Source organism: Neopelma chrysocephalum, unplaced genomic scaffold (genome assembly GCF_003984885.1).
Source record: "Neopelma chrysocephalum unplaced genomic scaffold, ASM398488v2 Primary Assembly neopelma1_89, whole genome shotgun sequence".
NCBI classification, from domain to species: Eukaryota; Metazoa; Chordata; class Aves; order Passeriformes; family Pipridae; genus Neopelma; species Neopelma chrysocephalum.
The window spans coordinates 732221-757636 of NW_020897751.1; the positions used below are offsets into that span (position 1 = coordinate 732221).

At 48.6% G+C, this 25416-nt stretch overlaps 1 protein-coding gene and 1 long non-coding RNA gene across 2 annotated transcripts in view; both read right to left on the reverse strand.

The window, feature by feature from the left end:
• Positions 1-6572: 6572 nt before the first annotated feature.
• LOC113972212 lies at positions 6573-11506 on the reverse strand. Its single transcript, XR_003535800.1, has 2 exons — positions 10539-11506; positions 6573-7405 (listed from the first exon to the last, which is right to left on the reverse strand). It is a non-coding gene; the product is annotated as an uncharacterized LOC113972212 (long non-coding RNA).
• Positions 11507-20895: 9389 nt separating this feature from the next.
• Positions 20896-25416, reverse strand: part of PTEN (phosphatase and tensin homolog) — a 46547-nt gene continuing 42026 nt past the window's right edge. The window contains exon 9 of the mRNA XM_027693062.1: positions 20896-24073. Coding sequence (XP_027548863.1) covers positions 23888-24073 — 186 coding nt within the window. The 3' untranslated portion in view covers positions 20896-23887. The remainder of the gene's footprint in view (positions 24074-25416) is intronic.

Below are 25416 nucleotides of genomic sequence, written 5' to 3' on the forward strand. Positions count from 1 at the left end.
GGAATAATCTGCTGTAAGGCTAAGCTTTGCCAGAGGGAGAATTTCACAGGCAAGCGACTCCTATATCACCCTCAAAGAACCAGCCCACAGAGTCATGTAAGATTTCTCTTTCCTCTCTCTTCACCTCGAATCAACCCCGTGTAAGAAGTCTTAAGCATTGCAGTCATCTGTGAGTCATCCATGGCACCTACACCACACATGTAGCCACCTGAAACAGGCACCCCCAGAGCCAAGCTTTGTGCCTCAGAAGGACACAGCGTTCCCTTGGCTGCACATCCCGCTGCCTCAGCAGCTGCCACGAAGGCTCTTCCTCCTGCTATGGACACCAAAGCACACTGAGAAAAAGGACAAACCTCAAACTTCCACCAAACAAAAAGAAAAATTAAAAAATGCGCCAAATAAATATGAATCCCAGGATCACTGAGGTTGGAAAAGCCCTCCAAGGTCACCGAGTCCCCCCTGTGCCCGATGCCCCCCTTGTCCCCCAGCCCAGAGCACTGAGTGCCACGGCCAGGCCTTCCTGGGACACCTCCAGGGATGGGCACTCCAAACCTCCCTGGGCAGCCCCTGCCAAGGCCTGACCACCCTTTCCAGCAACAAATTCCTCCTCCTGGCCAACCTGAGCCTCCCCTGGCACAGCTGGAGGCCGTTCCCTCTCCTCCTGTCCCTTGTTCCCTGGGAGCAGAGCCCGACCTCCCCCGGCTCCCCCCTCCTGTCAGGGGGTTGCAGAGCCAGAAGGTCCCCCCTGAGCCTCCTTTGCTCCAGGCTGAGCCCCCCCAGCTCCCTCAGCTGCTCCTCACCAGACTTGTGCTCCAGACCCTCCAGGTCCAGTAGGGTTAGATGGGATACTAAGAAGAAATCCTTCCCTGTGAGGGTGGTGAGGCCTGGAAGTGTCCAAGGCCAGGTTGGACAGGGCTTGGAGCAACCTGGGATAGTGGAAGGTGTCCCTGCCCATGGCAGGGGGGTGGGACTGGATTGTCTTTAAGGTCCCTTCCAGAGATGGGGCAGCCACAGCTTCTCTGGGCACCCCGTGCCAGGGCCTCCCCACCCACCACATCTGTGACAAGTTATTGCAAATTTAGTACAACACACAAGCCAGCAAAGTCCCTGTAACTCTGTCATCAGTGCACGGGTTCCAACACCTCCCTAGATCCCAATCTCAACCTGTCTCACCTCATATCTTCACATCCATCTATTCTTTCGAGATTGCAATCGACCGAGAAGCAAAGAACTGTGTGCTCTAAGTAACGCCTCAGATGTGTTTGATCTGGAAGCCACTTTGCTCTTGCAGTGTGCAAGAACTGTAACTGCCTCAAAATGAGTCAGGTCCACAGTGAAGCATCTGCTCTGCTCCCTGGATTAGAGAGGATTCCGTAGGAAACCACACTGGCAGCCCTGTAGCAGATGGCAACAGCACCCATCAAACAGCCTCCCTCTCTCTCTCTCCCCTGCCCAACACAACATCAGGTCTTCATTAGAAGACCACTGATGCTCCCCATGCTAACCCTGGAGCAGAGGTTGTCCTGCCTGGTGGCTCTCTGTAGCTCCCACAGTGTGTCCATCCCGGCCTAGACAACAGGGCATTTCTTCTTTCCCTAAATCCCCAGGCGAATGACCCCTTCCCCTGCAGCTTGCCCATCCCACTTGGACAGGCAGCAGCAAATTCCAGCTCTGGAGCCCTGAGATGGGCTTGGGCAACCTCCCCATCACCAGGTCTGCTCCCGCCAAAGGCCCGGAGCAGCCGTGGCATTTTCAAGCCTTGAAGGGGGACAAGGATCCCCCTTGGTCTCCGCGGACAGCTCGAGGTGTCCAGGTGAGCACCTGCGGTGAGCACAGAGCCGGGGCTCCGTGGCTGTTCTCCCTGTTCACCAAGAGGGGGAAGCAGAGCCCCCTGACCCTCCAGCCCGCGGGGTTTGCACTTAAAATCCCGCTCAAAATGAGGGTCTCCCCACTTCGATGCAATCCCAGTGTTTGTCTCAAAGGGCTCAGAAAAGACTCCCCACGTCCTGCTGTCGGCACAGGCAATGCTGAGGGGCTGCTTTTACAGGATGCCACGCACAGCCTTCACTTGCACCCTCCAAACGCTCACACCCAAATTCTGGGAGCATGGCAAGATCATTCCATGAATATTATTAAAAATATTGAGCTGATCGTTACTTTTTTCTCATGTGGCCTGCAGTAAGTGGTCTTGACATGAGCACTTGGCTACCACAGGTATTTATCTGTGGCCTTCAGACAATACCTTATTGGCACAATATGAATCAGGTGATCTATCTAGTTCCTTTTCCCTCCCAGGGAGGGTAACGAACCCATTACAACGGCCCAATGAAACAAGTGGATTCAAAAAACAAACCTGGAGCGGCCCAGCTCTGTGTCATTGCTCCACATTTTTGCTCAAAATGCTTTGTTTGCCCTGCCCCAAAAAACCCCAGACAATTCCTCTGCTGCACAGAGCTGTTTTTCAGAGTCTGTTGGTCTGTTTTACTCAGCCTAGGAATTAACTCCACATTATTACTGTAGGGTTTCATGCACGGGAGAGGCTGCAAAACACAACTTTTTAAAAAAAAATTAAATAAATAACTAGAAGCCAAAGTTACCACTGAACACCGAAGTTGCAAAAGCTCCAGTTATGCAAGCACACATTTCCTGGGTGTGAACATCTGACACGCAGTAAATGAGGTGGAGAAGGAAGTTAATAAATGAGCACAACCAGCACAGTTGGAAAGTAAGTGGATTTGAGACTTTCTAAATCAAATCAGTCATTCAAAGCCCTGTGCTTGGAGTCAGCCTGTGCACAGCATCTCAGCTCCTCAGCTGTGCACAAATGCCTGCAAGCACCTCTGGAGCACGTGCCAAAGGGGGGAAAAAAGGGCATATAGGGGTTCCTTAGATTCTGTGGGAGAGAAATGAGCATTGCAGGGAGGATTTCCTTATGCCCATTTCAAAACCCTTAACTTATTGCCTTAAAATTAACCCCCTGAACATTTACCCTTCCCTTGAAAGAAAACCCTGGGCTGCCTCCCCCCCTTCCCAGTCTCCACAGGGACTGGCTCCAGTTTGCAGATGCCTCTCTTGCACTGGGGGCACCACATTGCTCCCAATACCCAGATGTGGGTCCCCAGTGATGAGCACAGGGATTATTTGAGCAAGCTGCTGAGGTGGAAGGTGTCCCTGCCCATGGCAGGGGCATGGGACAAGATGGTCCTTAAGGTCCTTTCCAGCCCCAACCAGTGTGATTTTACAATTCTGCATTCCCCACACCCACTGAGTGTGCTTTGGCCAACGCAGCCCTGGACAGGGCTGACCTTCCCTGCTGCCTCCAGACCAGTTCCCCACCCCTTGGGACCTCAGATCCCTTTCAGAATTGCTCTCCTTCTACCACCTTCCCATCCCTTTTTTCCTTTCAATATTTCCCAAATGGATCCCACGCCTCAAATTCATCATATGAACATATTACACCTTTGCCACCTGTCCTTTGGGCTATCCACATCACCACAGCATGTCTTTAGGAAGTGGCATCAGCTTTCCCTCTAAAGAGAAACTCTTTTTGGAAACATCTGAGTGGGATTTAGCCCTGCCAGCCTCCTGGAGTGCAAGTCCAGTCTGCACCCCTGGTGCCAAAACCAAACAAGAGGGACGAGTCTCTTCAGATTTTAGCAAGCAAGGAGATCATTCTGCAACCAGCACATGACTTACTTCAAATTTTCTGAATATTCTGGGCTTTTTTTCTGTATGCCTGTTGCTCTTCATCACTTTTCATCCCCTATCACAATTATATTTGAAAGGTAAACCCTTACTTTGCCCCAAATTCCCTCTGAGAGAAAACATTTCAGCAGTCTGTTGAATCAAGCAGCAAAACCACACTGATGTTTTCAGTGCCTCAATTTGGTCCCCGTTATCAAACTCAGAAAGAAAACCACCCCACAGATCTCCATGGCCAAACTCACTCAAGAAAAACTGACAACAAACCAAGTAACAGGAACTCCACATCCAAAAATAACCACATGTCCATCATTAGTGGTTTGGTTGCTCGTGGGGAATCACAGTTCAACAAGGTCACACTCTGTCGTTCCCTGAGTAGGATTTGATTTTTCAAAGGGAGAACAGATTTAAGCGTGACTTTTAAACTCTTTATGGAGTATAAACCACACATTTGAGTGTTGATGGTTGTGCTGCTTGATTTATTATTACCTGGGTGCATTATTACCTGCTCCTCTGGGGCACAGGGTGTGACTCCTGGGGATGGGCCTGTGCAGAGCCAGGACTTGGACTTGATGATCCATGTGGGTCCCTTCCAACTCAAACCATTCTGATATTCTGTGATATTCTGAGGTGCCTGGACACCAAGGTTTGCCACACGAGGGGGTTTCAGCAGCCAAGGTGGTACCTGTGACAGCAGCAGCCTGTGTTTCCCTCCTCACTGTGTTGCCCCCACAGCCATCAGCAGATGTCAGATCCTGGCGGGGCTGCTTTTCCTTTTCTTCTTTTATTTTTTTCTCTCTCTTTTTTTTTTTTTTTTAAGAATAGCATCTGGTTGGCTCGCTCCCAAGGCTGTTATTCAGCTCCACAGCAGTGGCAGCTGACAAACCAGGCAGCTTCAGCAGCTTTTACCCAAGTTCTGCCTTACCCGCCTTTTCCAGGCACTACCTAAATTTTATTCCCGTGCAACCTCTTATTTACACGACCACTTCTTTTTTTTGTTTGTTTTTTAACTTCCAGAGGGACCCTTTGCCAGAGTGGGGTAAAATAGAAACGACAAGAACCACCCCTGGTGTGAGGAGATGGGAACAAGTTGTGCCTCGGGACAGGGAGCCCGAGCAGCAACCCAGGACCCGCGGTCGTTGTGCAACACAAGGCTGGACACAGCCTGGCCAAGCCCAGCACTGGGACCAAACAGCACTTCTGCCACGGGGCCAGCGCTGGAAAAAGCTCATCAGCACGAAGAAAGTTCATAAAAACACGCAAAGGATGCTGGCAAGGCTTCCCTCCCTCCCCCCAGAGCAGCACAGGAGTGTAACGCAAACACCACCAACATTTTTAATGCCTTTTTTTTTTTTTTAATAAAAAGTAGCACATGGCCAAAAACCAAGCCAGGCCAGACCCTCGCTATGGGAATCACACCCTGTGACTATTTACAATTAGAGGGGTGTCCAGGCTCACCAGCCAGTTCTCAGCCTGTTCATACGTGCCACGGACACATTCGGGTGTCTCGGGTTCAGCCTGTCTTCAAGGACAAATGTAACACATTTATAGGTGCCAAACATCTCATCTGCACGAGACTCAGTGTTTAAAACCTGCCAATCATGAGCAGAAAGGGCTGAACGAGGTGTTTTCCTGTGATTGCCCACCAAGTGGGATCAATATCCCCTCTCTCATTGCTGCCAGGGTCAAACCTGCCTTTGAGCTGTATTCTGGAAGCTGGCACCATCCCAATAGTGGGGTTTGGGAGAGCTCCTCAGCCTTCTTCAAAGCTGTCAGGAGCTACTTATCCAAAAGCCAAAGGCATTATCGTGGCAGTTTTTCATTCAAATAGTGACATGGGAGGACATTATGATGTTTTGCCTCTCCCCCACTTGCATGGGGTCCCAAGGGACATTTTTCTGACTTTAAGAACCTCTAACACCTTCCTGTCAATTTATCCCAATGGTTTGGGCTGGAAGGGACCTTAAAGCTCATCCAGTTCCAGCCCCTGCCACGGGCAGGGACACCTTCCACCAGCCCAGGTTGCTCCAAGCCCCGTCCAACCTGGCCTTGGACACTTCCAGGGATCCAGGGGCAGCCACAGCTTCTCTGGGCAACCTGTGCCAGGGCCTCACCGCCCTCACAGCCAAGAATTCCTTCCCAATATCCCAATGCAGTTTATCTTCCAAGGTCTAACCCCAGCCATTTAACCTCACCCACCATGACCCAGCTCTGCCCACCTGCAGGCTGAGCTCTCCTGAAGGTGACACTGGCAGCAGAACAGGGAGATGGTGGCATTTCTCTTTTCCTTTTAATCCCAGCGGCCCAAAATTCCTTCTAATTTACTTCCTTGCCAGTTTTGAACAGCTCCCAGCATCTCATTGGCCCCCGTGGCTCCCTGTTTGCTGTTTCCATCTCCTGCAGACTCTTTGAAGGCTTAGTGTGGTTTCCACTTTGAAGGGAAGTCAAGCTCTCTTGACTTCCCCTCCGTGCCAACCCAGCTTTTTGTGCCAACACAGCCTTCCTGACCAGGCTTTGGACCATCCAGTAAAACATCCCTGAGCAACTCCCCCCACACTGGGACCAACCATCAGCTCCTTCCTATGCCCATGCCCAGTTTCGTTTGGGGCCGAGCCACAGTTTAATAGATCTCATTCGTGCCGGGAGACTTTCCGAGGTGGAATTCCTGTCTGTAATGTTTAGCAATTCCAAGAATATTTTATAATTCTGACAGCCTGCATCACCCTGGAGCCTGCCATGGTAAACACGCTCTCCCCTTTCCCTCTCTTGCAGATGGCAGCTGAGGCAGCCGGGGAGGTTTTGGGTTTGTTCTCTAGCGTGAGCCAAACTATTATTCCTTTTTTTTCCTCTTTTTTTTTTTTTTTTTTTTTCTGGAAGGACATTGACCTGCAGGCACTCAAGAGGATTTTCCCCCTCCCTCTCCAGATTTTCAGAGGTTTGGTGACAGGCACTCTGTTTGCAAGAGGCAGGATCCTGGAGGCCAAGTGCCTTTCTAGGCAGTCTGACATCCCAGGAAAGCCATCCCACCTGATTCCAGCAATGCCACTGGAAACCAGAAGATTGCAGCATTGGCACAAAGTATCTTACAGCTGGTGTGGTATGGGGTAAAGGTTGGACTAGAGACCCCAAGAAGGCTCTTCTGACCTAAATCATCCTCTTATCCCAAGCCCCATCCCCTCTCCTCCACCAGACACCAGATTATTCTTTCTTGTTCTTTGGTGTTTCTGTTGGCTCCACATCATGATGCTCTGCTCCATGGAGGCTTCCTCTTGGAATCCTCTTTTGGAGACAGTCTCCCGCAGCCACATCCTGCTTTAAACCCAGCAAACACGTCTGTCCAAAAGGAGAACAGCTGACATCCCACAGACCCGGGCTCTCCAGGTACATCACTTCCCCCAGGAGCAGCTCCCTTCTTCCTTGGGCTCCGTCTTCCCACCAGCCCTCACGGGGGGTGTGCCAAGGCTCCTTGCTAATTGAAAAACCAGTTGAACACAACCGGTTTTCTAGAGACTTAAAGGGTCACAGATCTGGGACACTGGGTGAAAAAAACCCATTTTTAAATGTGCAAGAGATTGTTTATGTAAAAAAAACCAGCCACAGTTACACTTTAACAACTTCCCTTTCTTTCCAGAAAGACAAGTACATGTTTCACGAGCTGTAACCACCCTTAGTTTCCCATGGCAGGACAAACCAGCGAAGATTCCTGCAAAATACAAACAGCACAACAACGAGCATTAATAATCCATGGCAATAAATTGCAAACTCAAAGGTTGCAGAAGCAGAAGTGGTGACTTTAAGCGGGTGATCAGCTACAAGGTTTTTCATCTCCTTGCCCTTTTCCCCCCCAGTGCCCTGCAGTGTGTTGGCTGGAGCCCACCCAGAGTCACCCACAGCAGGCTCCAGTGAATCTTGCAAGAGGATCATCAATTTTCACCCCGAAAAGAAGCCTCTTGTTTCAAGAGTAGCCCTGAGACACCACAGAAAGATACCACATCCCTCCCCAAAGCCCTTGCCTAACCATCCATCTGGTTACTTTGGTGTAACCCAAGAGATGGCTCCCGAGCACTTCGTTTCCAAAAGGTGATTAACACCCTCCCCTGATTAACACCCTCCCCACGCCCCGGCTCCCGCACGCCTGGAATGAGGTGCAGGTATTTATGGCTCCGGGAATAACCACAGCCTGCAGCCAAGCAGGGAGATCCCGGTTTTCCAGGGGCCTTTGCGCAGCAAAGAGACGGCTCCAGGGAAGTTTAAAGTCACTGCTGAGCAGCTTCAAGGCTGCCGGAGGAAAACGGGGAGCAAGTAAGGAGAGAACCGGGATTAGGGAAAGCTGCGGGAAGGCAATCCCAGCTTCAGGGTGAGCAAAGAGTTCCCGAGACTCCTAAAGGGGCTGTGAGTGCCCCCGATGCCTGGCGGGGACAGCCCCGCTCGGGGAAGGAAATCCCCGTCCATGGATTCATGGATGGCAGCGCCGGGCGGGCGGCCAGGGCAGGGCAGGCACTGATGGGCAAAGCAGATGTCGCTGCGGGCCCGGGGCCAAGGCTCAGCGGGAGTGATGCTGACCCAGGCGGAGAAAAGAGGCTCGGGAGGTGGAAGGGGCTCCGGGGGGACTCGTCCTCAGGACACACCTCCAGGAGAGCCGCGCCGAGGCTGCTCCTCCTCCCGGGGGGGGGAAACACCCTGGGCATCCCTGCAGGGTCGGGTCCTGCTGCTGCCGGGCACCGGGATAACTCAGCACAGCCCCACAGCCCCTAAACCTGCCCCGCGTTCACGGCTCAGCCCGCGCCGGGCGCTTTTCCTAAAACCTCACGCGAAGCCAAAAGAGGAGGAGCAAAGAGCAAGGAAAGAGCCCGGATATGTCCCCCGCTCCCACGAGTCAGCACTTTCAGTCCTTTTCTGTGACCCACAGGTGTGTTTCCCCCCATTTTAGGTACGCATGCACTAAGCCAAAAGAGGTGGGCTGCAGGTAACCCTAACCCCACTCCTTTTTCTTGTCTTTCCTTCTTTTACTCGCTACAGCCACCAAAATAATTTAATTTTTTTACTCTATACCCAGGCATTGACCTTGCTTAGGATCAACCCAGCATGGAGTGACTGGAGAATGGGAAATGGCTTCAGACTCACAGGCAGTAGGTTTACATCAGGCATTGGGAATAAATTCTGCCCTGGGAGGGTGGGGAGGCCCTTGAGCAGTTGCCCAAAGAGGTTGTGGACTCCCCATCCCTGGAAGTGTCCAAGGCCAGGTTGGACAGGGCTTGGAGCAACCTGGACTGGTGGAAGGTGTCCCTGCCCATGGCAGGGGATGGCACTGGATGAGTTTTAAGGTCCTTTCAACCCAAACCATTCTATCATTGTATGATTTTCTTCTCCAATCAAAATTATATCCAATGTAACCAAAATCAAGTCATAAGGTTAAAGATCAATCAAAATACAAGAAATAAGGATAAAAGTTACAGCTGCAGGGAGGAAAAACTTTGGAAGAGCCATTTTTTTTTTTCCATGGCAGAGCACATTGCCCAAACCCAACCATGAATCACCCCAGCAAAAGATTTGAGCTCATGGTTTGCCAGCAAGCACGAGGGTTCTCCTCCAAGAGGGTGGACCAACAGGGTCAAAACCTTTGCTTTTGGGCTATTTAGAGGTTCTTCACCCAGAAGAGACAGCTTGAACCTCTTCACTGCAATGATTTAGTTTTAAAATATCACGGGAAGTCATTTAAATGCAAACAAGCCATGGAAAATGTTAGCCTGCTGGAGAACTTGGGAGAAAGACAACTGAAAACAGAAGTGAGAAACGGGAAATTTTAGACTGTGGCTGCAACGCCACAGCATCAAGGGATTTTTTTTTAATTGTTATTATTATTATTATTTATTAGTTTAAAAAGGATTTTAAAAGCCACAGTCAGTAAGGTTTGGCCATTTTAGTTTCCCAAGGCCCCCTGAAAGCGAGTTGGAGCTCTTAGGAAATCAAAAAGCAGCTGTGCTGTGACATGCAGAGTCATTTTGGTAGGGACAACTCTCAGGAACATGCACTAAACCACACCAGCTCTTACTGCTCGAGCTGCCTCCGAAGCAGCTGTTAAAACATGCTGTAAGATATCAAAGCAGCTCTAATTAACTTCCTGCTTTAGTACTACTTCAAAGTATTTCAGAGGGTTCTCAAACCAGAGCTTTTGCAGGGCAGTTTCTAAAGGAAAGCAGTTTGGGGCTCATTCATGGTCGACTCCAAACACATTTGAGATTCTCCAGTTGCTGGTTTTGCTTAAAAAGTTGGTTAAAAAAGGCTCCATCCATAAAGCACTTTAACACATGGCATCACATATCCCAGGAGAACAAACCAGCCAAATGTCAAGACAATCAAATCCTTCTCTGAGCCATCACCTATAATCAGATGGGCCAGTCTGGTCCTTCCCAGGAATGTCACCTTTGGATTCCAACTCCGTTTTACCTGCAAAGGTTAAAGCACTTCTGGGGTTTGCAATGTCAGTGGGATTGTTGGGTCTGGCCGTGGGGACACTGGGGACATCTGTGAGCAGCTCCCAGCTGCAGCCTGGGCAGGGTTGGAGGGGATCCCAGAATCCCAGAATGGTTTGGGTTGGAAGGGACCTTACAGCCCGTCCAGTGCCACCCCTGCCATGGGCAGGGACACCTTCCACTAGCTCAGGTTGCTCCAAGCCCCGTCCAACCTGGCCTTGGACACTTCCAGGGATCCAGGGGCAGCCACAGCTTCTTGCTGTGCCTCTGCTCCCCCAGGGCCACCTCAAGCTCCTGAATGATGTTAGGTTTGGATCCACCCCCCATCTTCCTTTTTTCCAGTCCCAAGCCATGCTTATTTACCCATTGATTCTGATCTTTTTTATGGTCAGAGAGACACCCTCCCACATATCCAATCTACCAGGATCTCCACCATCATTATCCACTTAACAAGGACACCTTAAATTGCAAGTAGAGCATTAATCACTCCCTGGTGTCTTTGCCTGAAGCTCTGCCTCGCTCCATCCCCATCCCATACCACCCAGACCTACACACACACCCCCAACCCTTGCTATGCTTTGTGTAAAACATTTTTTTCCCCCAGAAAAAAAAAAGAAGTTGTCACAGCCAAAAATAGAACATTTTTCCGCTCCGAATAACAAGCAACATTCCTGGGAATTCAGACAAATAGCATTGGTCAGAAGAAGTCCCACAGACACCAGCGACATCCCAGAGCTGCTCCCATGTCCTGTGAAGCAGGAAAGCATTTGGGATCCCTCTTCCACCCACTGTGCAGAAGAAAATCAGAAGTGATGAGCCTGTTTCTCCATGAGAAAGTGTTGCTGTTCTCCAGAGGGCCTTTTTTTAATTTTAAATGATTTTTTTTTATTGTTTTAAAGAGAAAATGTCTCCTGAATAAAATCTGATGCCGTTTAGAGAACAAGTCTTACCCTGCCATCACTGTGCACAATCATCAATATTTTTACCAAGGTCCACATTTTCTATTTCCTATTAAAAAATATGTGCTATGTCCCATTATTCTATGCAATAAAACTTACACATAATAATGATTCTCTATATATTAGTGAATAAAATTATGTATAATTGCAAAACCATGTCCAATTGAAGAAAAGTTTGTAGACAGGAGACATTTTCAGGGAGCTTAAAACATCTAATTCGATCACTGTAGGTCCCTTCCAACTGAAAATATTCTCTTCTAATTAGTCACAAATCACCAAATTTGAATTTCAGTGGGAGTTGGTCTGAGTTTAATTGAATTTCTTTAGCAACAAGGGTTTTGATGACATCAAGGCAAACAGGGAGCTTCATTTTCAAAGGGTGGGATTTGGGTTCATTTTTGGGTGAATTTGGGTGGGATTCAGGGCTGGTTTTTTGGGGGTGTTTGTGGCTGGTTTTTTGGGCTAATTTGGGCTGGATTTGGAATAAAAACTGTATTAGCAGCCCTCTGCCTCTTTTGGAGGTGAAAATGCCCTCTTGCTCCATTTACTGGGGGGGGGGAAATATCCTATTCTATTAAACAGACTTGTGGGCAGATTTTACAGCACAGCCCAGAAGTATTCAATTTACTGCTAGTAAATTGAACAGGTGAGAAATCTTTCCAGCCCAGGATGGGTTTTTACTTTCTGATGGGAAAAAAAATTAAAAAAAAATCACTGACTTGGACACGGTTTTTCACGGGGAAACATCCATTTGGGCAGATTTGCCATGCAAGCAGAGGGGTCATCAACAGCCTGTCACAGGGAGAGGAGGGCAGGAGGGAGAGTTACCTGACTAGAGCTTCCCAGAGCTACCTGGAGAAAAAAAACATCGTGTTTTATTCTTGATTGCACCCAACTCAAGAGCAAGAGCTGAGCACAAGGCACCAGCATCGCCACAGGATGCTCCATCTGGAAGCATCCACGAGAAGATGCCAAAACCTGCACACACCTCACCTTTTCTTTGATTGTCCAAGTGCAGAAAAGAAGCTGGAAATTTCTGATCTTCTAATTTTTCGTGGGAGTGGAAAACTATCAGCATCTCAGCCTTGTGAGCAACCCCTGGAGGAGGAAGAGACCACCTAGGTGAGGTGGTAGCCATCTCCTGCTGGTTTGAGCCACCCCTGTCCCCTGGCAGAGCTGCTCTTTCCACCTGTGGGGCTTATGAGGGTGAGGTTATTCCACATCTAAGTCAAAAAGCAAAAAAAAAATAAAAAAAACCTCCATGTGCAAAGCCCAAAGCCCCTCAAGTCCTGTGTAAAGCTGACAGGTTTTGGACTTGGCCTCTCCCTGCACTCCCAGTGTCAGGGGTGTGCTGGCAAAGGCACTTGAGATGAGATGAGGCCCTAATTTAGGATCTAACCCAGTAAATGAATAATAATTACGTGCTACCCAGAGCTCAGCTAAATGAGAAAGGAAATAAAATCTGCAAAGCAGAGGATGGGAAGGTTCAGAGGACACCAGCCCTCGGGAGCACACACCTTGGGACGGGAGATCAGCACCTCGGGGCAGCAGCAGGGGGGAGTGGGTTTGTTGTTTGGCCTGTGGTGCCTCACCAAGGACAAACTCTGTGCTGAACAGCCATGTCCATGGAGGAGAGAGCATTTCCTATGGATTTATGAGCTGGTTGAGGTCCTCAGGTGCTGGACACGGCCTCAAACTTTGGTCTAGAGGCTCCTGCCATAAAAGCCCCTGGGTGAAAATCAGGTGGTTGCCACCTCCAGGCTGAAGTTGCCCGATATCAGCGTGTTCTGCCTCGGGAAAAAGAGCAAAAAAATTCCTTAAAAAGACGCTGTAGCTCAAGCTGAGGACACGGCTCCAGGTGAGGGAGCTGGGGAGGTCAGACCACAGCTATTCACAACCCCAGAGGGATCGGTGTCCACGGGAGGGGAGCAAGAGCGGCAGCTCTCGCACACGCGGCACGAAGTGGCTCTGCTTTTATTTATTTCTGCCACAAAGGCTAAAGGAAAACAGACTTTGTGAGACCACAGCTGCAACCTGAGCCGAGCTCGGCGGGGCCGGCGCAGAAATCAGAGCGGGGACCACATCAGCTCGTGGTGAAAGACCACAGATAAGATAAAAAAGTCAACTTTCAGCAGCAAATGGAACAAAAATTGAAGCTGCAGCCCCGAGGAGAGCGGAGCGCCCGGGGGCTGTAGCCGAGGGATGCTGGTGCAAGGCGTGAGCGCAGAGCACCTGTAGGGACACAAGAGGCTGGAAAATTCCCCCTGGGGCTTTGATCGAGTCCTGAGAGGTGAGAACGGAGCGTTTATTTGTTTGTTTAAGCGAGTACTGGGGAGACACCCCCGCAGGGGGGATTAACCCTTTCCCAGCCGCCTGCACCGTGTCACAGCCGTGTGACAGCACCCGCTGGCCCCAGCAAGCAAAGGGAATAAAAAGCCTGGCTCATCTCTCGAATGCAGCGAAGAGGAAGAAGACAGGTGAGAACCAACTCTTGCACGAGATAAAAAAAGCATTATCAGGCACAAGCGCCGCTAAGCCAGCTCATTAATTCAAAACGCTCATTATTCAGGAGCCACCGTCTCGCAGTTAAACTCCTTAATGGGCTTCAATTACAAAAAAAAAAAAAAAAAAAAAAGGAAACACGTGCCCGAGATGCTTGAGATAGAAAGTGCTGACTTTGATCTCGTGATTTTGAATTCAAGCATTTTAGCACAAACGCCCCATCCGCCGTGTCGGGGCACACCTGTGGGGCTGCTCCTGCCGCCCCAAAGCCCCGGGGAGAACCAGCCTTGCCTGTCCCCCCGCCCGACCATCACCAGCCCCCGGGGACAGAGGGGAGGATGACGCCAAACCGCGGCCCCTGGGGGGATGCAAAGCCCGAACGCGCGGGTCCGGCGGGCACAGCTGCGCGGGGAGACACGGGGGGCAAAGGCACGGGCGCCCCGGAGATGCTTTTTGCCCCGGCATGAAGCTCTGGAGAAGCCTTTCTTGCACGAGTGTGAAGTTCAGACTGGAAGACTGTTCAGCCCGGGGGGTGTCTTTGCCGGAGGTCTGCAAAGAGGCAGGTGGCACAGGTCGGAGGAGGGAGGACTGGCCGCCTGCTGCCTCTTCCAGGAGTGACTGACTGAAGTTAAGGAGATGCTTCCTCACCTCACTCAAAAGCTCATAGGACCTGTAAACCCCCTGGCTGAAGATTCAGCGGATGCCAAGAGTTTATACACCAGTTTGAGGGGAAATGGGACCAGTGCTTTGAAGATGAGCTGAATAAACAAACCACTTCGGGCTCAGGAAGTCCCTGGCCACCAACTGGTTTTGGTTACAGGCTGGTCTTGCGTGTGCATCCCCTGTTCTTACTCATCCCTGAACAGCCACAGAGGCAGGACACCCATTTCCACCAGCCCCAAACCCAAACGGCCGCAGAGTTACGCAGATGTACACTCAAAACTGTCCTTCTTGTATTTTAAGGCTTCACAGCAAGACACTGAGCTAAAAAAAACCAACCAAAACCACAAAACCAACCCCCCAAAGCAAGTAGTGAGCAATGGCCAATTCAATTCTTCTCTCTCAGGTTTCCCCTTCCACCTCCTTGTCCAGACATCTCAGCTTGCCTGTCCCTCTCCTCTTGCCTTCCCATTCTCCCTGCAGTTAAGCCGAGCTTGCTTTGTCTGAAGGACTTCAACTTTTGGGAAAGTCAGAAGGCATTAATCAAACGCTCTGTTGTGCAACTCTTTCCATCATCGAGCTGCATCTGGTCCCCAGGGTCCCTTAATTCTTCATTAAGAAAGTGCTCCATGTGGAAAGAGGCGAGAGAGGACTTGGGCAGCACTTCACAAGCTTTGCTGAACGCGATTATGCACGGCTTGAAATGAGCCACTCCAGCCCCACCAACAGATGAGCAAATGTGCCAAACACCAGTGCTTTTGTCAAAAGGGACAGAGACAAGTAGCAGTGGGGCCACCTCTGCCATGAGTCATCATCTTCCTGGCAGCCTGACGGGGAGAGATCACCCAGGGCTGCAGGTACAGAGCATCAAACCGAGAGCAGGGAGGAATGTCTGACCTGCCAGCGACTGTTCTGGGGCTGAAACCACGCAGGACAGATCAGCTCCCGTGCAAGTGCTGCAGGAAGTGGGCTGGTCTGTGAACAGCTCAGCCAGAGACACGCACCAGATGACCTGGGCACGGTGTTCCAGCCCAGAAAGGTCACGACCTCCTGTTAGAGAAATGCTCTTCAAAGGGAAGGCAAGTGTTGAAGTGAGAACATCAGGCTGCAGCCACCGGTTTGTCAAACCCACAGCTTGAACATCTTGACACCAACAGAGTTTTTGGACAGCACTTCCTGGCCAGCTCATGCCACAGCATTTACATGAAGGTGCAGTTACTGGTACAGGGTCCCAAACTGCTCTCAGAAAATTGTCTTGTGCTAAACAGATCCCAAACTGATTTCCTCTCCCAGCCACGTTGCTTAATTCCCTCTTCACAGAATCACAGAATATGCTGAGATGGAAGGGACCCACAAGGATCATCAAGCCCAAGCCTTATCCCTGCCCAGGACCATCCCTGAGGCTCACACCCAGTGCCTGAGGGTATCAACAGCCAGTGCAAGTGACTCCAGGGCACATCCACCTCCTCCTGCCACCTCTTCCCACCTCCTCTGGCAAGACCCAGTGGAATGACCACTTCAGGGGGTGCATGTGCACGAGATTGTGTTCACCCATCCACCTCCTGGTGTTGGGAAACCTGTCAAATCCTTAAAAAACAAGTCCTACCTTCCCAGAGGAGCCTGGAGTCCTGCTGTTGCACTGCTCTGAACCAAAGGAATTAAAATTTCCCACTTCAGAGTTTTCTGGCTATGAGGTCAGGGAATGAGAGGGATGAGGATGAAGGGAGAGGGAAAATCTCTGCTAAGCACAGAACTTGAGCAAGCAACCCCAGCTAAGCTCCTGGTCACAAGCTGGGACCTTCACCTCTTCACCAAATACCAAATCTGGCCTTCCAGACATTGGTCAAGAGGTATTTTGCCAAAGCTCAGGTTTTTGTCAAACAGGCAGAGTTTTACCCTATGTGAACATAAAAGTTTGGTAGATCTGATCTTAGTCCCCTAAAATAAGATCTCCAGGTCTCACTTGCCTGGGATGTCAGTTTGTCAGACGGGGCTGTGGAGATGAAGGAGGCAAAGTGTGTTCCTTGCAGCATCTTTCTTTTTCACTTCACCCTTCAGGGGAAGGCAGAGCATTCCCTGGAGTGCTGCTGCACAGAGCCAACCACAACAGGGTGTTTGGGCTTCACCCTGAGGTGCCATCAGAAGTCAAATGGTGAGAGGAAGATGAAAGCACGTCAAGAAATCCTTTTCACTCAAGGAAAGCAACCTGTACAGCACCAGTTGCCACCCCCCACAGGAGGAGGTGAGGAATTCATCCCAGAGACAGGCAGCAAGCAGCAGCTTTCCAGGTTCCTGAAGCAAGGCACAAACACATGAGCTGTGAGCTCTGGTGCAAAGCTCTTCATTCCCTTCGACACAACAGCTAAACTGAGAGCCAAGAGGATGGACAACCTGGGGTAAAAATAACCCCAGCCTGGCAGAAGCACCTCCCTATTTTGCTTTTTATTATTAGCCTGTGTTTCTCAGTTCAGTGGTTCCCAGCTGCTTCCAGCCCTTTCCCCTTCCAACAGGGCTGCAGTTTATCCCAGAAACCATCAAACCCTCAGCCCTCAGCTGCGGGTTGGTTTGCACCAGTAGCCCACCTGTAAGTCAGATCTGAGCAACACTGAACCTTCAGATTCTCAAACCCCACTGTGTATCCTTCACTGTACACCCAGATTTCAGGCAGAGTTGTGAAAAAGCCACGTCCTTCCCAAGTGCCAACACTCAGAGAAGGGAAAGAACTCCCCTTTTTGCTGGGGAGTGGATGTTATCAGTCCACTTTCCCTGCTGGGTGATTTTAACATGAGCTCTTCACCAGCCTCCAACGCAAATCCCAAATCCCAACTCCAGTCTGGAGCTCTCAGCCACCCCGTTTCCATAGTTTCAAACCCTTTTAAAGCCCAGGATCCCCAAGCCAACCCCTCAAACGCATCTCCCGCCTAAACTCACCCTCCAGATGCCTCTCAGCCACCTCTCATCAGCTGTTTTATACCGGCCCTGCAAATCCTCAGCAAATCTGTCTAAACATGTGCCATCACCCCTCTTCTCACAAGTTCCGTGCCTCCACCCACGAGGTTTCTCTCTCCCATTACCAAATCCTGCTTTACATTAAAGACTTTGCCGCCTCGGCCTTGAAACTCATTAATTTCCACTTAAAATGTTCATTTGTGCCCGGGGTTTCCATTACAGGATCCTTCCCGTTTCCTTCTGCCATTTTCCTTCCACCACAAAAACCTCCTGGAGGACGGGGCAGCCCTGATCTCTCCGTTCCCCTGCTCCTCAAATTCCTTAATCCAGCATTTCCCAGCTGCTTTCAGCCTCCTCACCTTCCAAACCCCACAGAACATCACCACTACAAGGTGGTGCCAAGGGCCAAAAAGAAAAGTAGAGCCTTAAGCAGCCTGAATTACACAAAGGGCATTTTAAAGGACAAACTTCAGCCTCCAAAACATCCCCTTTTAACAACTCCAAACTCCTCCCTGAACGGAGGATGCTCCAGGAACAGGACCAGGCTGCCCCATGGAGGGAAAGTGCCACCTTTTTCTCACCATCTTAGCGATGGGACACAAAGTTATGAAGCACAAGAGCCCTCAAAAAGTAAAAATACACCTCACTAAACCCTCTTCCAACATCAGTACAGCCCAGAGAGAAACATTTGCAGCTGGAAACCGTAACCCAGCAGTTAATTAACAAGTTTTTTGGTTTTTTTTTTTATTCAGGCTGCTCATCACAAGTCAAGCCCATGTGCTCATCGTTCCCATTAGGCTGGAGAAACTCGTCCAGCACATCAGCAGCTCACCAAGGCAAACACATCTGCTGAACCTGCACATCCCTGATGTTTTCAGAACTATTATTTAAAAAAAAAAAGCAACCCAGAAGCTTTTCTCCTTCAGACTAAAGCTTGGTGTACCAAAAAAAAAAATAAAAAAAAGAAATAAGAAGCAGGCAGAAAATAATTATCTGTCCTATTTTGCAACAGAGAGAGCAGTGGCTAAGAAGTTTGAAGGCACAGAAGAAAAGTGGAAAATGAGAAGAAACACACAGAAAAATAACGGAACAGCGTTAAAAAAAAGCCCAACCAGAAAAAGTCTCAAAGCACAGGCAGCGAAAGGCAAAAAAAAAACCCCAAAAAACAAGTGTGGGGTTTTATTCTATGAGGACCATCAGTTCAAAATAAATGGATTTTCTCATCTGCCCAGCACAGGATTGTACAGAAAAAAAAGGAGCAGAATGACCAAGGACAGATGAGGAAAGATGGGGTTTGAGAAGATACTAAAGAATAGGGTGGAGAAGGAGCCAAAGAGGTCGTAGCAAGCAATTCATATTCTGGTTTTGAGAAGACACTGATCCAGCTCTTTGTTTGACCTGCCCTCCCTTTGTATCTCAGCCTGTAGGGATGGTGGGTTGGGCTTTGTTTCTGGTCTGTCCCTCCTGAGGGTCTGTCTGTCTGTCTGAGCCTCTCAGCTCCTGCTGCACCTACAGACACCACCACCCCTCTGTGGCACCAGGCAGAGATTCCTTAGGGAATCTGGCCAGACTAACATGGGAACATCCTCCCTGGTGGACACCAGCACCCATCTCAGAGCCAAAACACCAACCAACTGCAAAAACAGGCGGTTCAGAAGTCTGCTACCAACAGAACTCCTGCTTAGAACAGTGGAATTTAGAACTCTGGCTGCAGCTTTAAAAAAAGATGCAATTAATTATTAACCAACCTCCTTGGCTGCCTAAAAAGGGACCTGAACACACAGAGCTGCAGATGCCAGAGGCAGGGAAAGCTCAGCCAGGCCCCCACACTGGAGGGGGACACGTCAGAGAACATGGGACTGTCCCCTGTGCAGCCACCCAGCACCACCCTGGGGAGCACAGTCACCACCTGGGGAGCACAGTCACCACCCTGGGCACCAGAGCACTTGTACAGGCAGCTGGAAATGGGAAAAAAAAATGAGCATTTTTGCACAGAAGCTCCTTTTAGCTGTTAAGGGCAGGTCAAGCATCGCCACTGCCACAGGGCTTCCCACCTGTCTCCAGACCAGAACCCTTCCCATACAGAGAGCTGGATATTCATACAAGCTACTCAACACGCTGAACGCTGTTCAGACGACTTTCCTTAAAGCTTCCTGTCCTTCCTGGACATCTTCCCACTCTATTTTCACTTTCTGGATGCAAAACAAGCTCACCCCAACAAAAGGAAGGTGTATGAACAGCTTGGGTGGTACCACCTTCTGTTCTAAAAAGATGGTGTCACCTGTGTCACTCACCTGCCAAGCCCTCCACCCCCCCAGAGCACCAAAACTGCCATTTCTCAAACCACCAAAGAGCAGAACAGGCCACAGCACCAAACCTCTACTCCAATCTGCATGTTTTTTGGAGATGCACAGCCAAATGTGACACAGGGCTGACTTTAACACCAGTGGGAAGGCAGGAGGAATAACCACAGTTACCCAAAGTCACCCGTGGGTGCAGAAGAACTCCATGGGTGTCACATTCCTAGAGGCTCTGGGGGTAACCCTACACACCAGGGGAACACCACCTAGAATTTAAGTGCCAGTTTAAAGTCTAGTTTGCAAACAGCAGCCAGAAGAACCCCCAAATTACACCCTTGATGTGTGTGCTGAGCACGGACTAGAGGATCTCAAAGGGCTTTTCCAACCCTAATGACTCCATGATTCCATAGGGAAAAATGCATCTCCTTGCCTTGAGCACTTCCAGGGATTCAGGGGCAGCCACAGCTTCTCTGGGCAACCTGTGCCAGGGCCTCCCCACCCTCACAGGGAAGGATTTCTTCCCAGTATCCCATCTAACCCTGCCCTCTGGCAGTGGGAAGCCATTCCCTGTGTCCTGTCCCTCCAGGCCCTTGGAAAAACGCTCCATGGTTTTTGTCAGCTCCCTTCAGGCACTGGAAGGGTTTGAGATCCCTGCACCCAATCTGCACTTCCACTGCCTGCACTCAAAGCCTCTGAACACAAAAGGGTTTTAAGCTGCAGTTCCCTTAAAATCCCTGGAGGCACAAGGAGCACCCTTGGCTCCCACCACCACGCTCAGAATTTCATGGCTTACAAGCAAAACATTCCAGCTGACTCTTTCCCATACTCAAAGCACTTCAATAAAACACCCACACAGTGACAAGAATGAGACTTTAATCAGTTTTAAGTGGAGTTTTAACACTAAGAGATAAAGGGTTGTTAAACACAATAACAAACGGACATCTGATTTGTATGAGGCATTATCCTGTACATGTCATACTTGGTTTTTGTGTATTCTCAGTTACACACAGAGCCACTGTTGCACAGCACAATAGTATTTGAAGAGGCTGAATCAGAGTAAGGCTGCTTAACAGACTGATTTTTTTTTTGTTTTTCTTTTAGTATCTATATATATATATGCTATATGAAAACAGACTGGAAATCTGAACCGGCAGAGAAAGGCAGCTCTGCCAAACGCTGCAGTTGGAGCCCCTTTTAGTGCACAGTCCCACCCCATCCATCTGCATGCACGACACTTCCTAACAGCATTTCAAAGGTAAACGAGGCACTTCGTGGCAACCACAGGCATCGTTAACATATTGCACACATTTGCTAGGACTAAACATGGAACTTGCACACCAGCATCCCGGGTTTTTTGATCGTTACAAAGGGGGTTTTTTGTGGGTTTTTTGGGGTTTTTTTTGGAATGATGCTGCGTGTAAACTCCACCTGGGTTTACGACGTGTGCCACGAGGGGAAATCTTGGGGCTGAGCTCTGCAGCTGCCCTGCAGCAGCTGTGGCCAAGGTTTGGAGTTGGGGCTGCCAATGAGCAGGGGATGCTTTCGGGGCCTTACAGTAAGCTCTTACCAAAGTGATGCCTTCAAGTAGTTTCAGACATGTAAGCTGTTGCACATCCAAAAAAGATCGGAGCGTACAAGTCCAGAAACTCAAGGAAAGATTACCTACAGAATGCAGTTCAAGCTAATTATGAATACTGTCATAAATAAAGTTTTAATAAGGACTCAAAAACCTTTCAGTCATAGTAATTCTTGTCAACTTCTATGGGGGTGGTAACTGAAATAAAGTATAGGAGAGTATGTATAATATATATTTATATATATAATATATATATATAATGCCATTTTTCCATTTCCAATGACTACACCATAAAATGTAAGCAAGGCTTCTCAAAGACATCGAAACATTCAAAAAAAAAAAAAATCAAAACCCTCATTCCAACCTTCACATTCCAAAGGAAAAATAACAGTGCAAAAGCCCATCGCGCCATGATTTCCGATCCCTCAGCGTTCCAGGCTGGAACCACACTGATCCCACCTTTGTTATCCAAAGGGGGACACGCAGCAGTGTCAATATCCAAATACTTTTAAAGCATCAACAGTTTTTTGTTTATTAAGCCAACACAACTTTCAACTGTTATAAACCAGACAAGGTGAAACGTGATTGGAAGGGTAAGAGTTCAATATTCCTGTCCCAAGGGAACCACCTCCTGCTCGTCATAGCACTGGGAATAACGAGTGCTGGAACCAGCAATCTTGATCCATTAAGCTATTAAAGTCTAATTAAACCTCTAAGTCAGAAAGTATTTACCAGCTTTGTTAGAAGTTAGAATCATGAATCGGATGAGCAAAATTGACCAACTGATACCAGACAAGAAAAAAAAAAAAAGCCCTTTATACCTTCGTTTACCAATAGTAATTACTGGAAGCCCTGCCTTGTCTCATTCAAATTCCAACCATTAATGCTGTTGTACAGATTCCATACATAATTCCAGGTGAGAACACAGCTCATGAACTTCACTGTCAGCACCAGTAAGTTAATGGGGGGGGGAAAATGAGTTATATCCTAAAAAAAGCATCCATTTGGGCTCAGCTCTTTATGAGGGCACAATTTGGGCAGCTGCTTCACCTTTGGATGCCACAGCACTTGTACTCTGAAGTCATCTGGGCATGACAATCACACACCAAAAGGGAATCTCAAGCCCTACCCTTGGCTATATCCCTACAGACAGATAACACAACACTGTCAGTTAGTGTACAAAACTAGTTTGTTGGGTGGTTTGTTGGTTTTTTTTCATAGCAAGCAATTTATTTGGGATAAGTTCTGCTTTTTAATCTTCATTTGCAGCACTGAGAATTTACTGCAACACTGGTTTCCTCTCTATCGTGTGTAAGGTCTGTTTTTCAGACATTGTAGGTACTGAGCATTCAAGTAAAATTCCCTAACAGTTACTGACTTTTTTTTTTTTCTTTTTTAAAAAGTGTGCAAAACTGCAAAACTCATTGTATTAGAATGTGTAAGGTCAAAGGGGTGGAACGGCTGACAGAGGTTTGATTGAATAAATGCATCAGAAACCTTCAAAACAAACACTAACCTGGAGAATCTCCAATGACATTTCCTGTGCACCATTACAAAATATTTTTATATTCATGAGGAGAAAAAAAAAAAAAAGCTTGCAAGGCAGCACATGAAGTATTCACAGCAGGAATATGATTGAAAAACTACTAATATAAATGTAAGATGTTGACTGATGTCTGCACTAAGAGCATCTGACTTTTAGCACTGGCCTTGATTACACAGGAGATGGAGCAGCCATTACAATTCAGGAAAAAGAAAAAAAAGAAGAAAACAACCCAATAAATCATTGTCAAATTTTGTAACCATTTGTTTTCGAGCTCCTATTTTCGTTGATAGCCTCCACATTTGTATGGTTAAGTCATTGTTGCTGTGTTTCCTTTTTTCCTCTATTTTTTTTGTGTGACCCCAAGAATTGGTCTCCCTTCCTGGCGCGGGTCTCGCGGGTGCGGGGAAGGTTCACTCCTGTCCCCCCCAGGTACAGAATCACAGAATCACTCCCCTCTAGCTGCCTTTTCTAGCACCATTACACTGAAAAAGAAAAATGAAAATGCACGAAGGACAAGCAGTGACAGCGGCGGCTCCTCCTCAGTTGTCCCGGATGAGTTGGGGCAGCATGCTAAGGAAAGGTGCATGGAACAGCCGGACACGGGACAGAGGCCACGCTCTTTCCCGAGCATTCCTTTCCATCCCCCAGCCAAAAGACATGCATTAGAATGTAGGAAAACCTTCTAGAAACATCTCTTAGCCAACTGCAGACTTTTCTGTTGCCACACGAGTGCAAAAAAAGGGGCAGGATGTGAACCTGTAATTTTTTTTGTTGTTGTCGCTGTTGTTGTTGTTGTTGGTTTCGGGTTTTTGGAACTTCGTTTGGTGACAGAACACAAAAGGAAAAATTCCTACGCATACACATTAGGTCTGTCTCCACTTTTATAAAACTGGAATAAAATGGGAAAGTGCCATGTTTATAGTTCCTAATTGAAGTTTTAATGTCCTTTTGACACAAAAAGGTATATACATATAAGAGCTACGTAACCTTCCTTTTTTTCCCCCCGACTAAACAAGTGTCAAACCCTGTAGATTCATAGGGCAAAACAAGATTGGTCAGGAAAGAATTGTTCCTATAACTGGTAATCTGACACTATGTCCTTTTGCCATTTAGAAAGGTCCTTTTTTTTTTTTTTTCAGTTTATTCAAGTTTGTCTCTCTTCATGGTTGGTGGGGTTTTTTTTTGTATGTTTTTTTTTTTATCTCTGATAAAAAAAATATTCAGACTTTTGTAATCTGCGTATGCTGATCTTCATCAAAAGGTTCATTCTCTGGATCAGAGTCAGTGGTGTCAGAGTATCTATAATGATCAGGTTCATTGTCACTAACATCTGGTGTTACAGAAGTTGAACTGCTAGCCTCTGGGTTTGATGGCTCTTCTACTGTTTTTGTGAAAAATAGCTTCACCTGGGGAAGGAAAAAAACAACATTTAAATAGGAAACCTGGACTTGAACTGAGCACAGGTAACAAAGCAATTTTTAACAGCTACACTGAATCACACGAGTGTTACTCTCTCTCCAGAGACAGGTTTTCCAGCCTCTCCCTGCCACAACAGGCAAAATAAAGCCCTGGCAGAGCAGCAGGATTTTCCAGCCCAGCTGTGCCTGCCTGCAGCAGTCACTGGTGCTCCCGAGTTGGAGCAGCAGGACACACCATCACAGCAGGCCAAGCTTTTCAATCCTCCTACCTTCCAGAGCTCTGGAATTGTGGTAAGACTGCACAGGAACGAATAAAACACTCTCTAACGGGTGACTTGTGTGTGAAAAGTCTGATCCAAGCAACATTCCAACGAGCAGCTCTGACCATTACCTTCACACCAGCACTGCTGGGGTCTGGCTGATGTTTTCTGAGCAAGTTACAAAATGCTCAAGTTCTTACAAATGCCTTTCCCACATTTAACACACTGCTGGCAATGGCTTGTATTCCTCAAAGCTTAACTCCCAGGCTAAGGTACTCCCAGACTCACAGAAGAGCTGGGGTTGGAAGGCACCTCTGGAGATCACCCAGTCCCAGTGCCCTGCCCAGGGCAGCAGGTGACACAGGAACATGTCCAGGTGGGTTTGGGATGTCTCCAGAGAGGGAGACTCCACCATCCATCCCCCTGGGCAGCTGCTCCAGTGCTCTGCCACCCTCAACACAAAGAAGTTCTTCCTCATGTGGAGATGGAACCTCTTGTGTTTCAGTTTATGGCCGTTGCTCCTCATCCTGTCGCTGGGCATCACCAAAAAGAGTCTGGAACAATCTTCTTGGCCCCTGCCTTGGGGATATTTGTGTGGATTGATGAGATCCCCTCTCAGTTTTCTCTCCTCTAGACTGAACAGGCCCAGCTCCTGCAGTCTTTCCTCATAAGAGATGCTCCAGACCCCTCATCCTCCCTGTGGCCCCTCTGCTTCCCACAAAACAGGCAAATCAAGTCAGGAATTAGTGTGTCAAGCTCAGAGCTCGTGCAACGCAGCTGCTACAGGGAAGATGCCACGTGGGTCACTGGCTCTCCTGCTACTCATCTCTAATGGCTTTGAGAAACACCTGACACAACCTGAAGGCTTTAAAATCCCAGTTATCAACACCTGTCAGCTTCCCAAAAAGCAGATAAACCTCCAAAGCAAAGAACTTTGCTAAGTGGTGGCAACACCAACACAGGGACTCCATCTCTACCCAGCAGTTTCACACGGTCCCTCCACGAGGCAAGACAGACAAATCAGAGCAAGTCATACAGCTTTTCAGCTTGGTTCACACAGAATATATACTG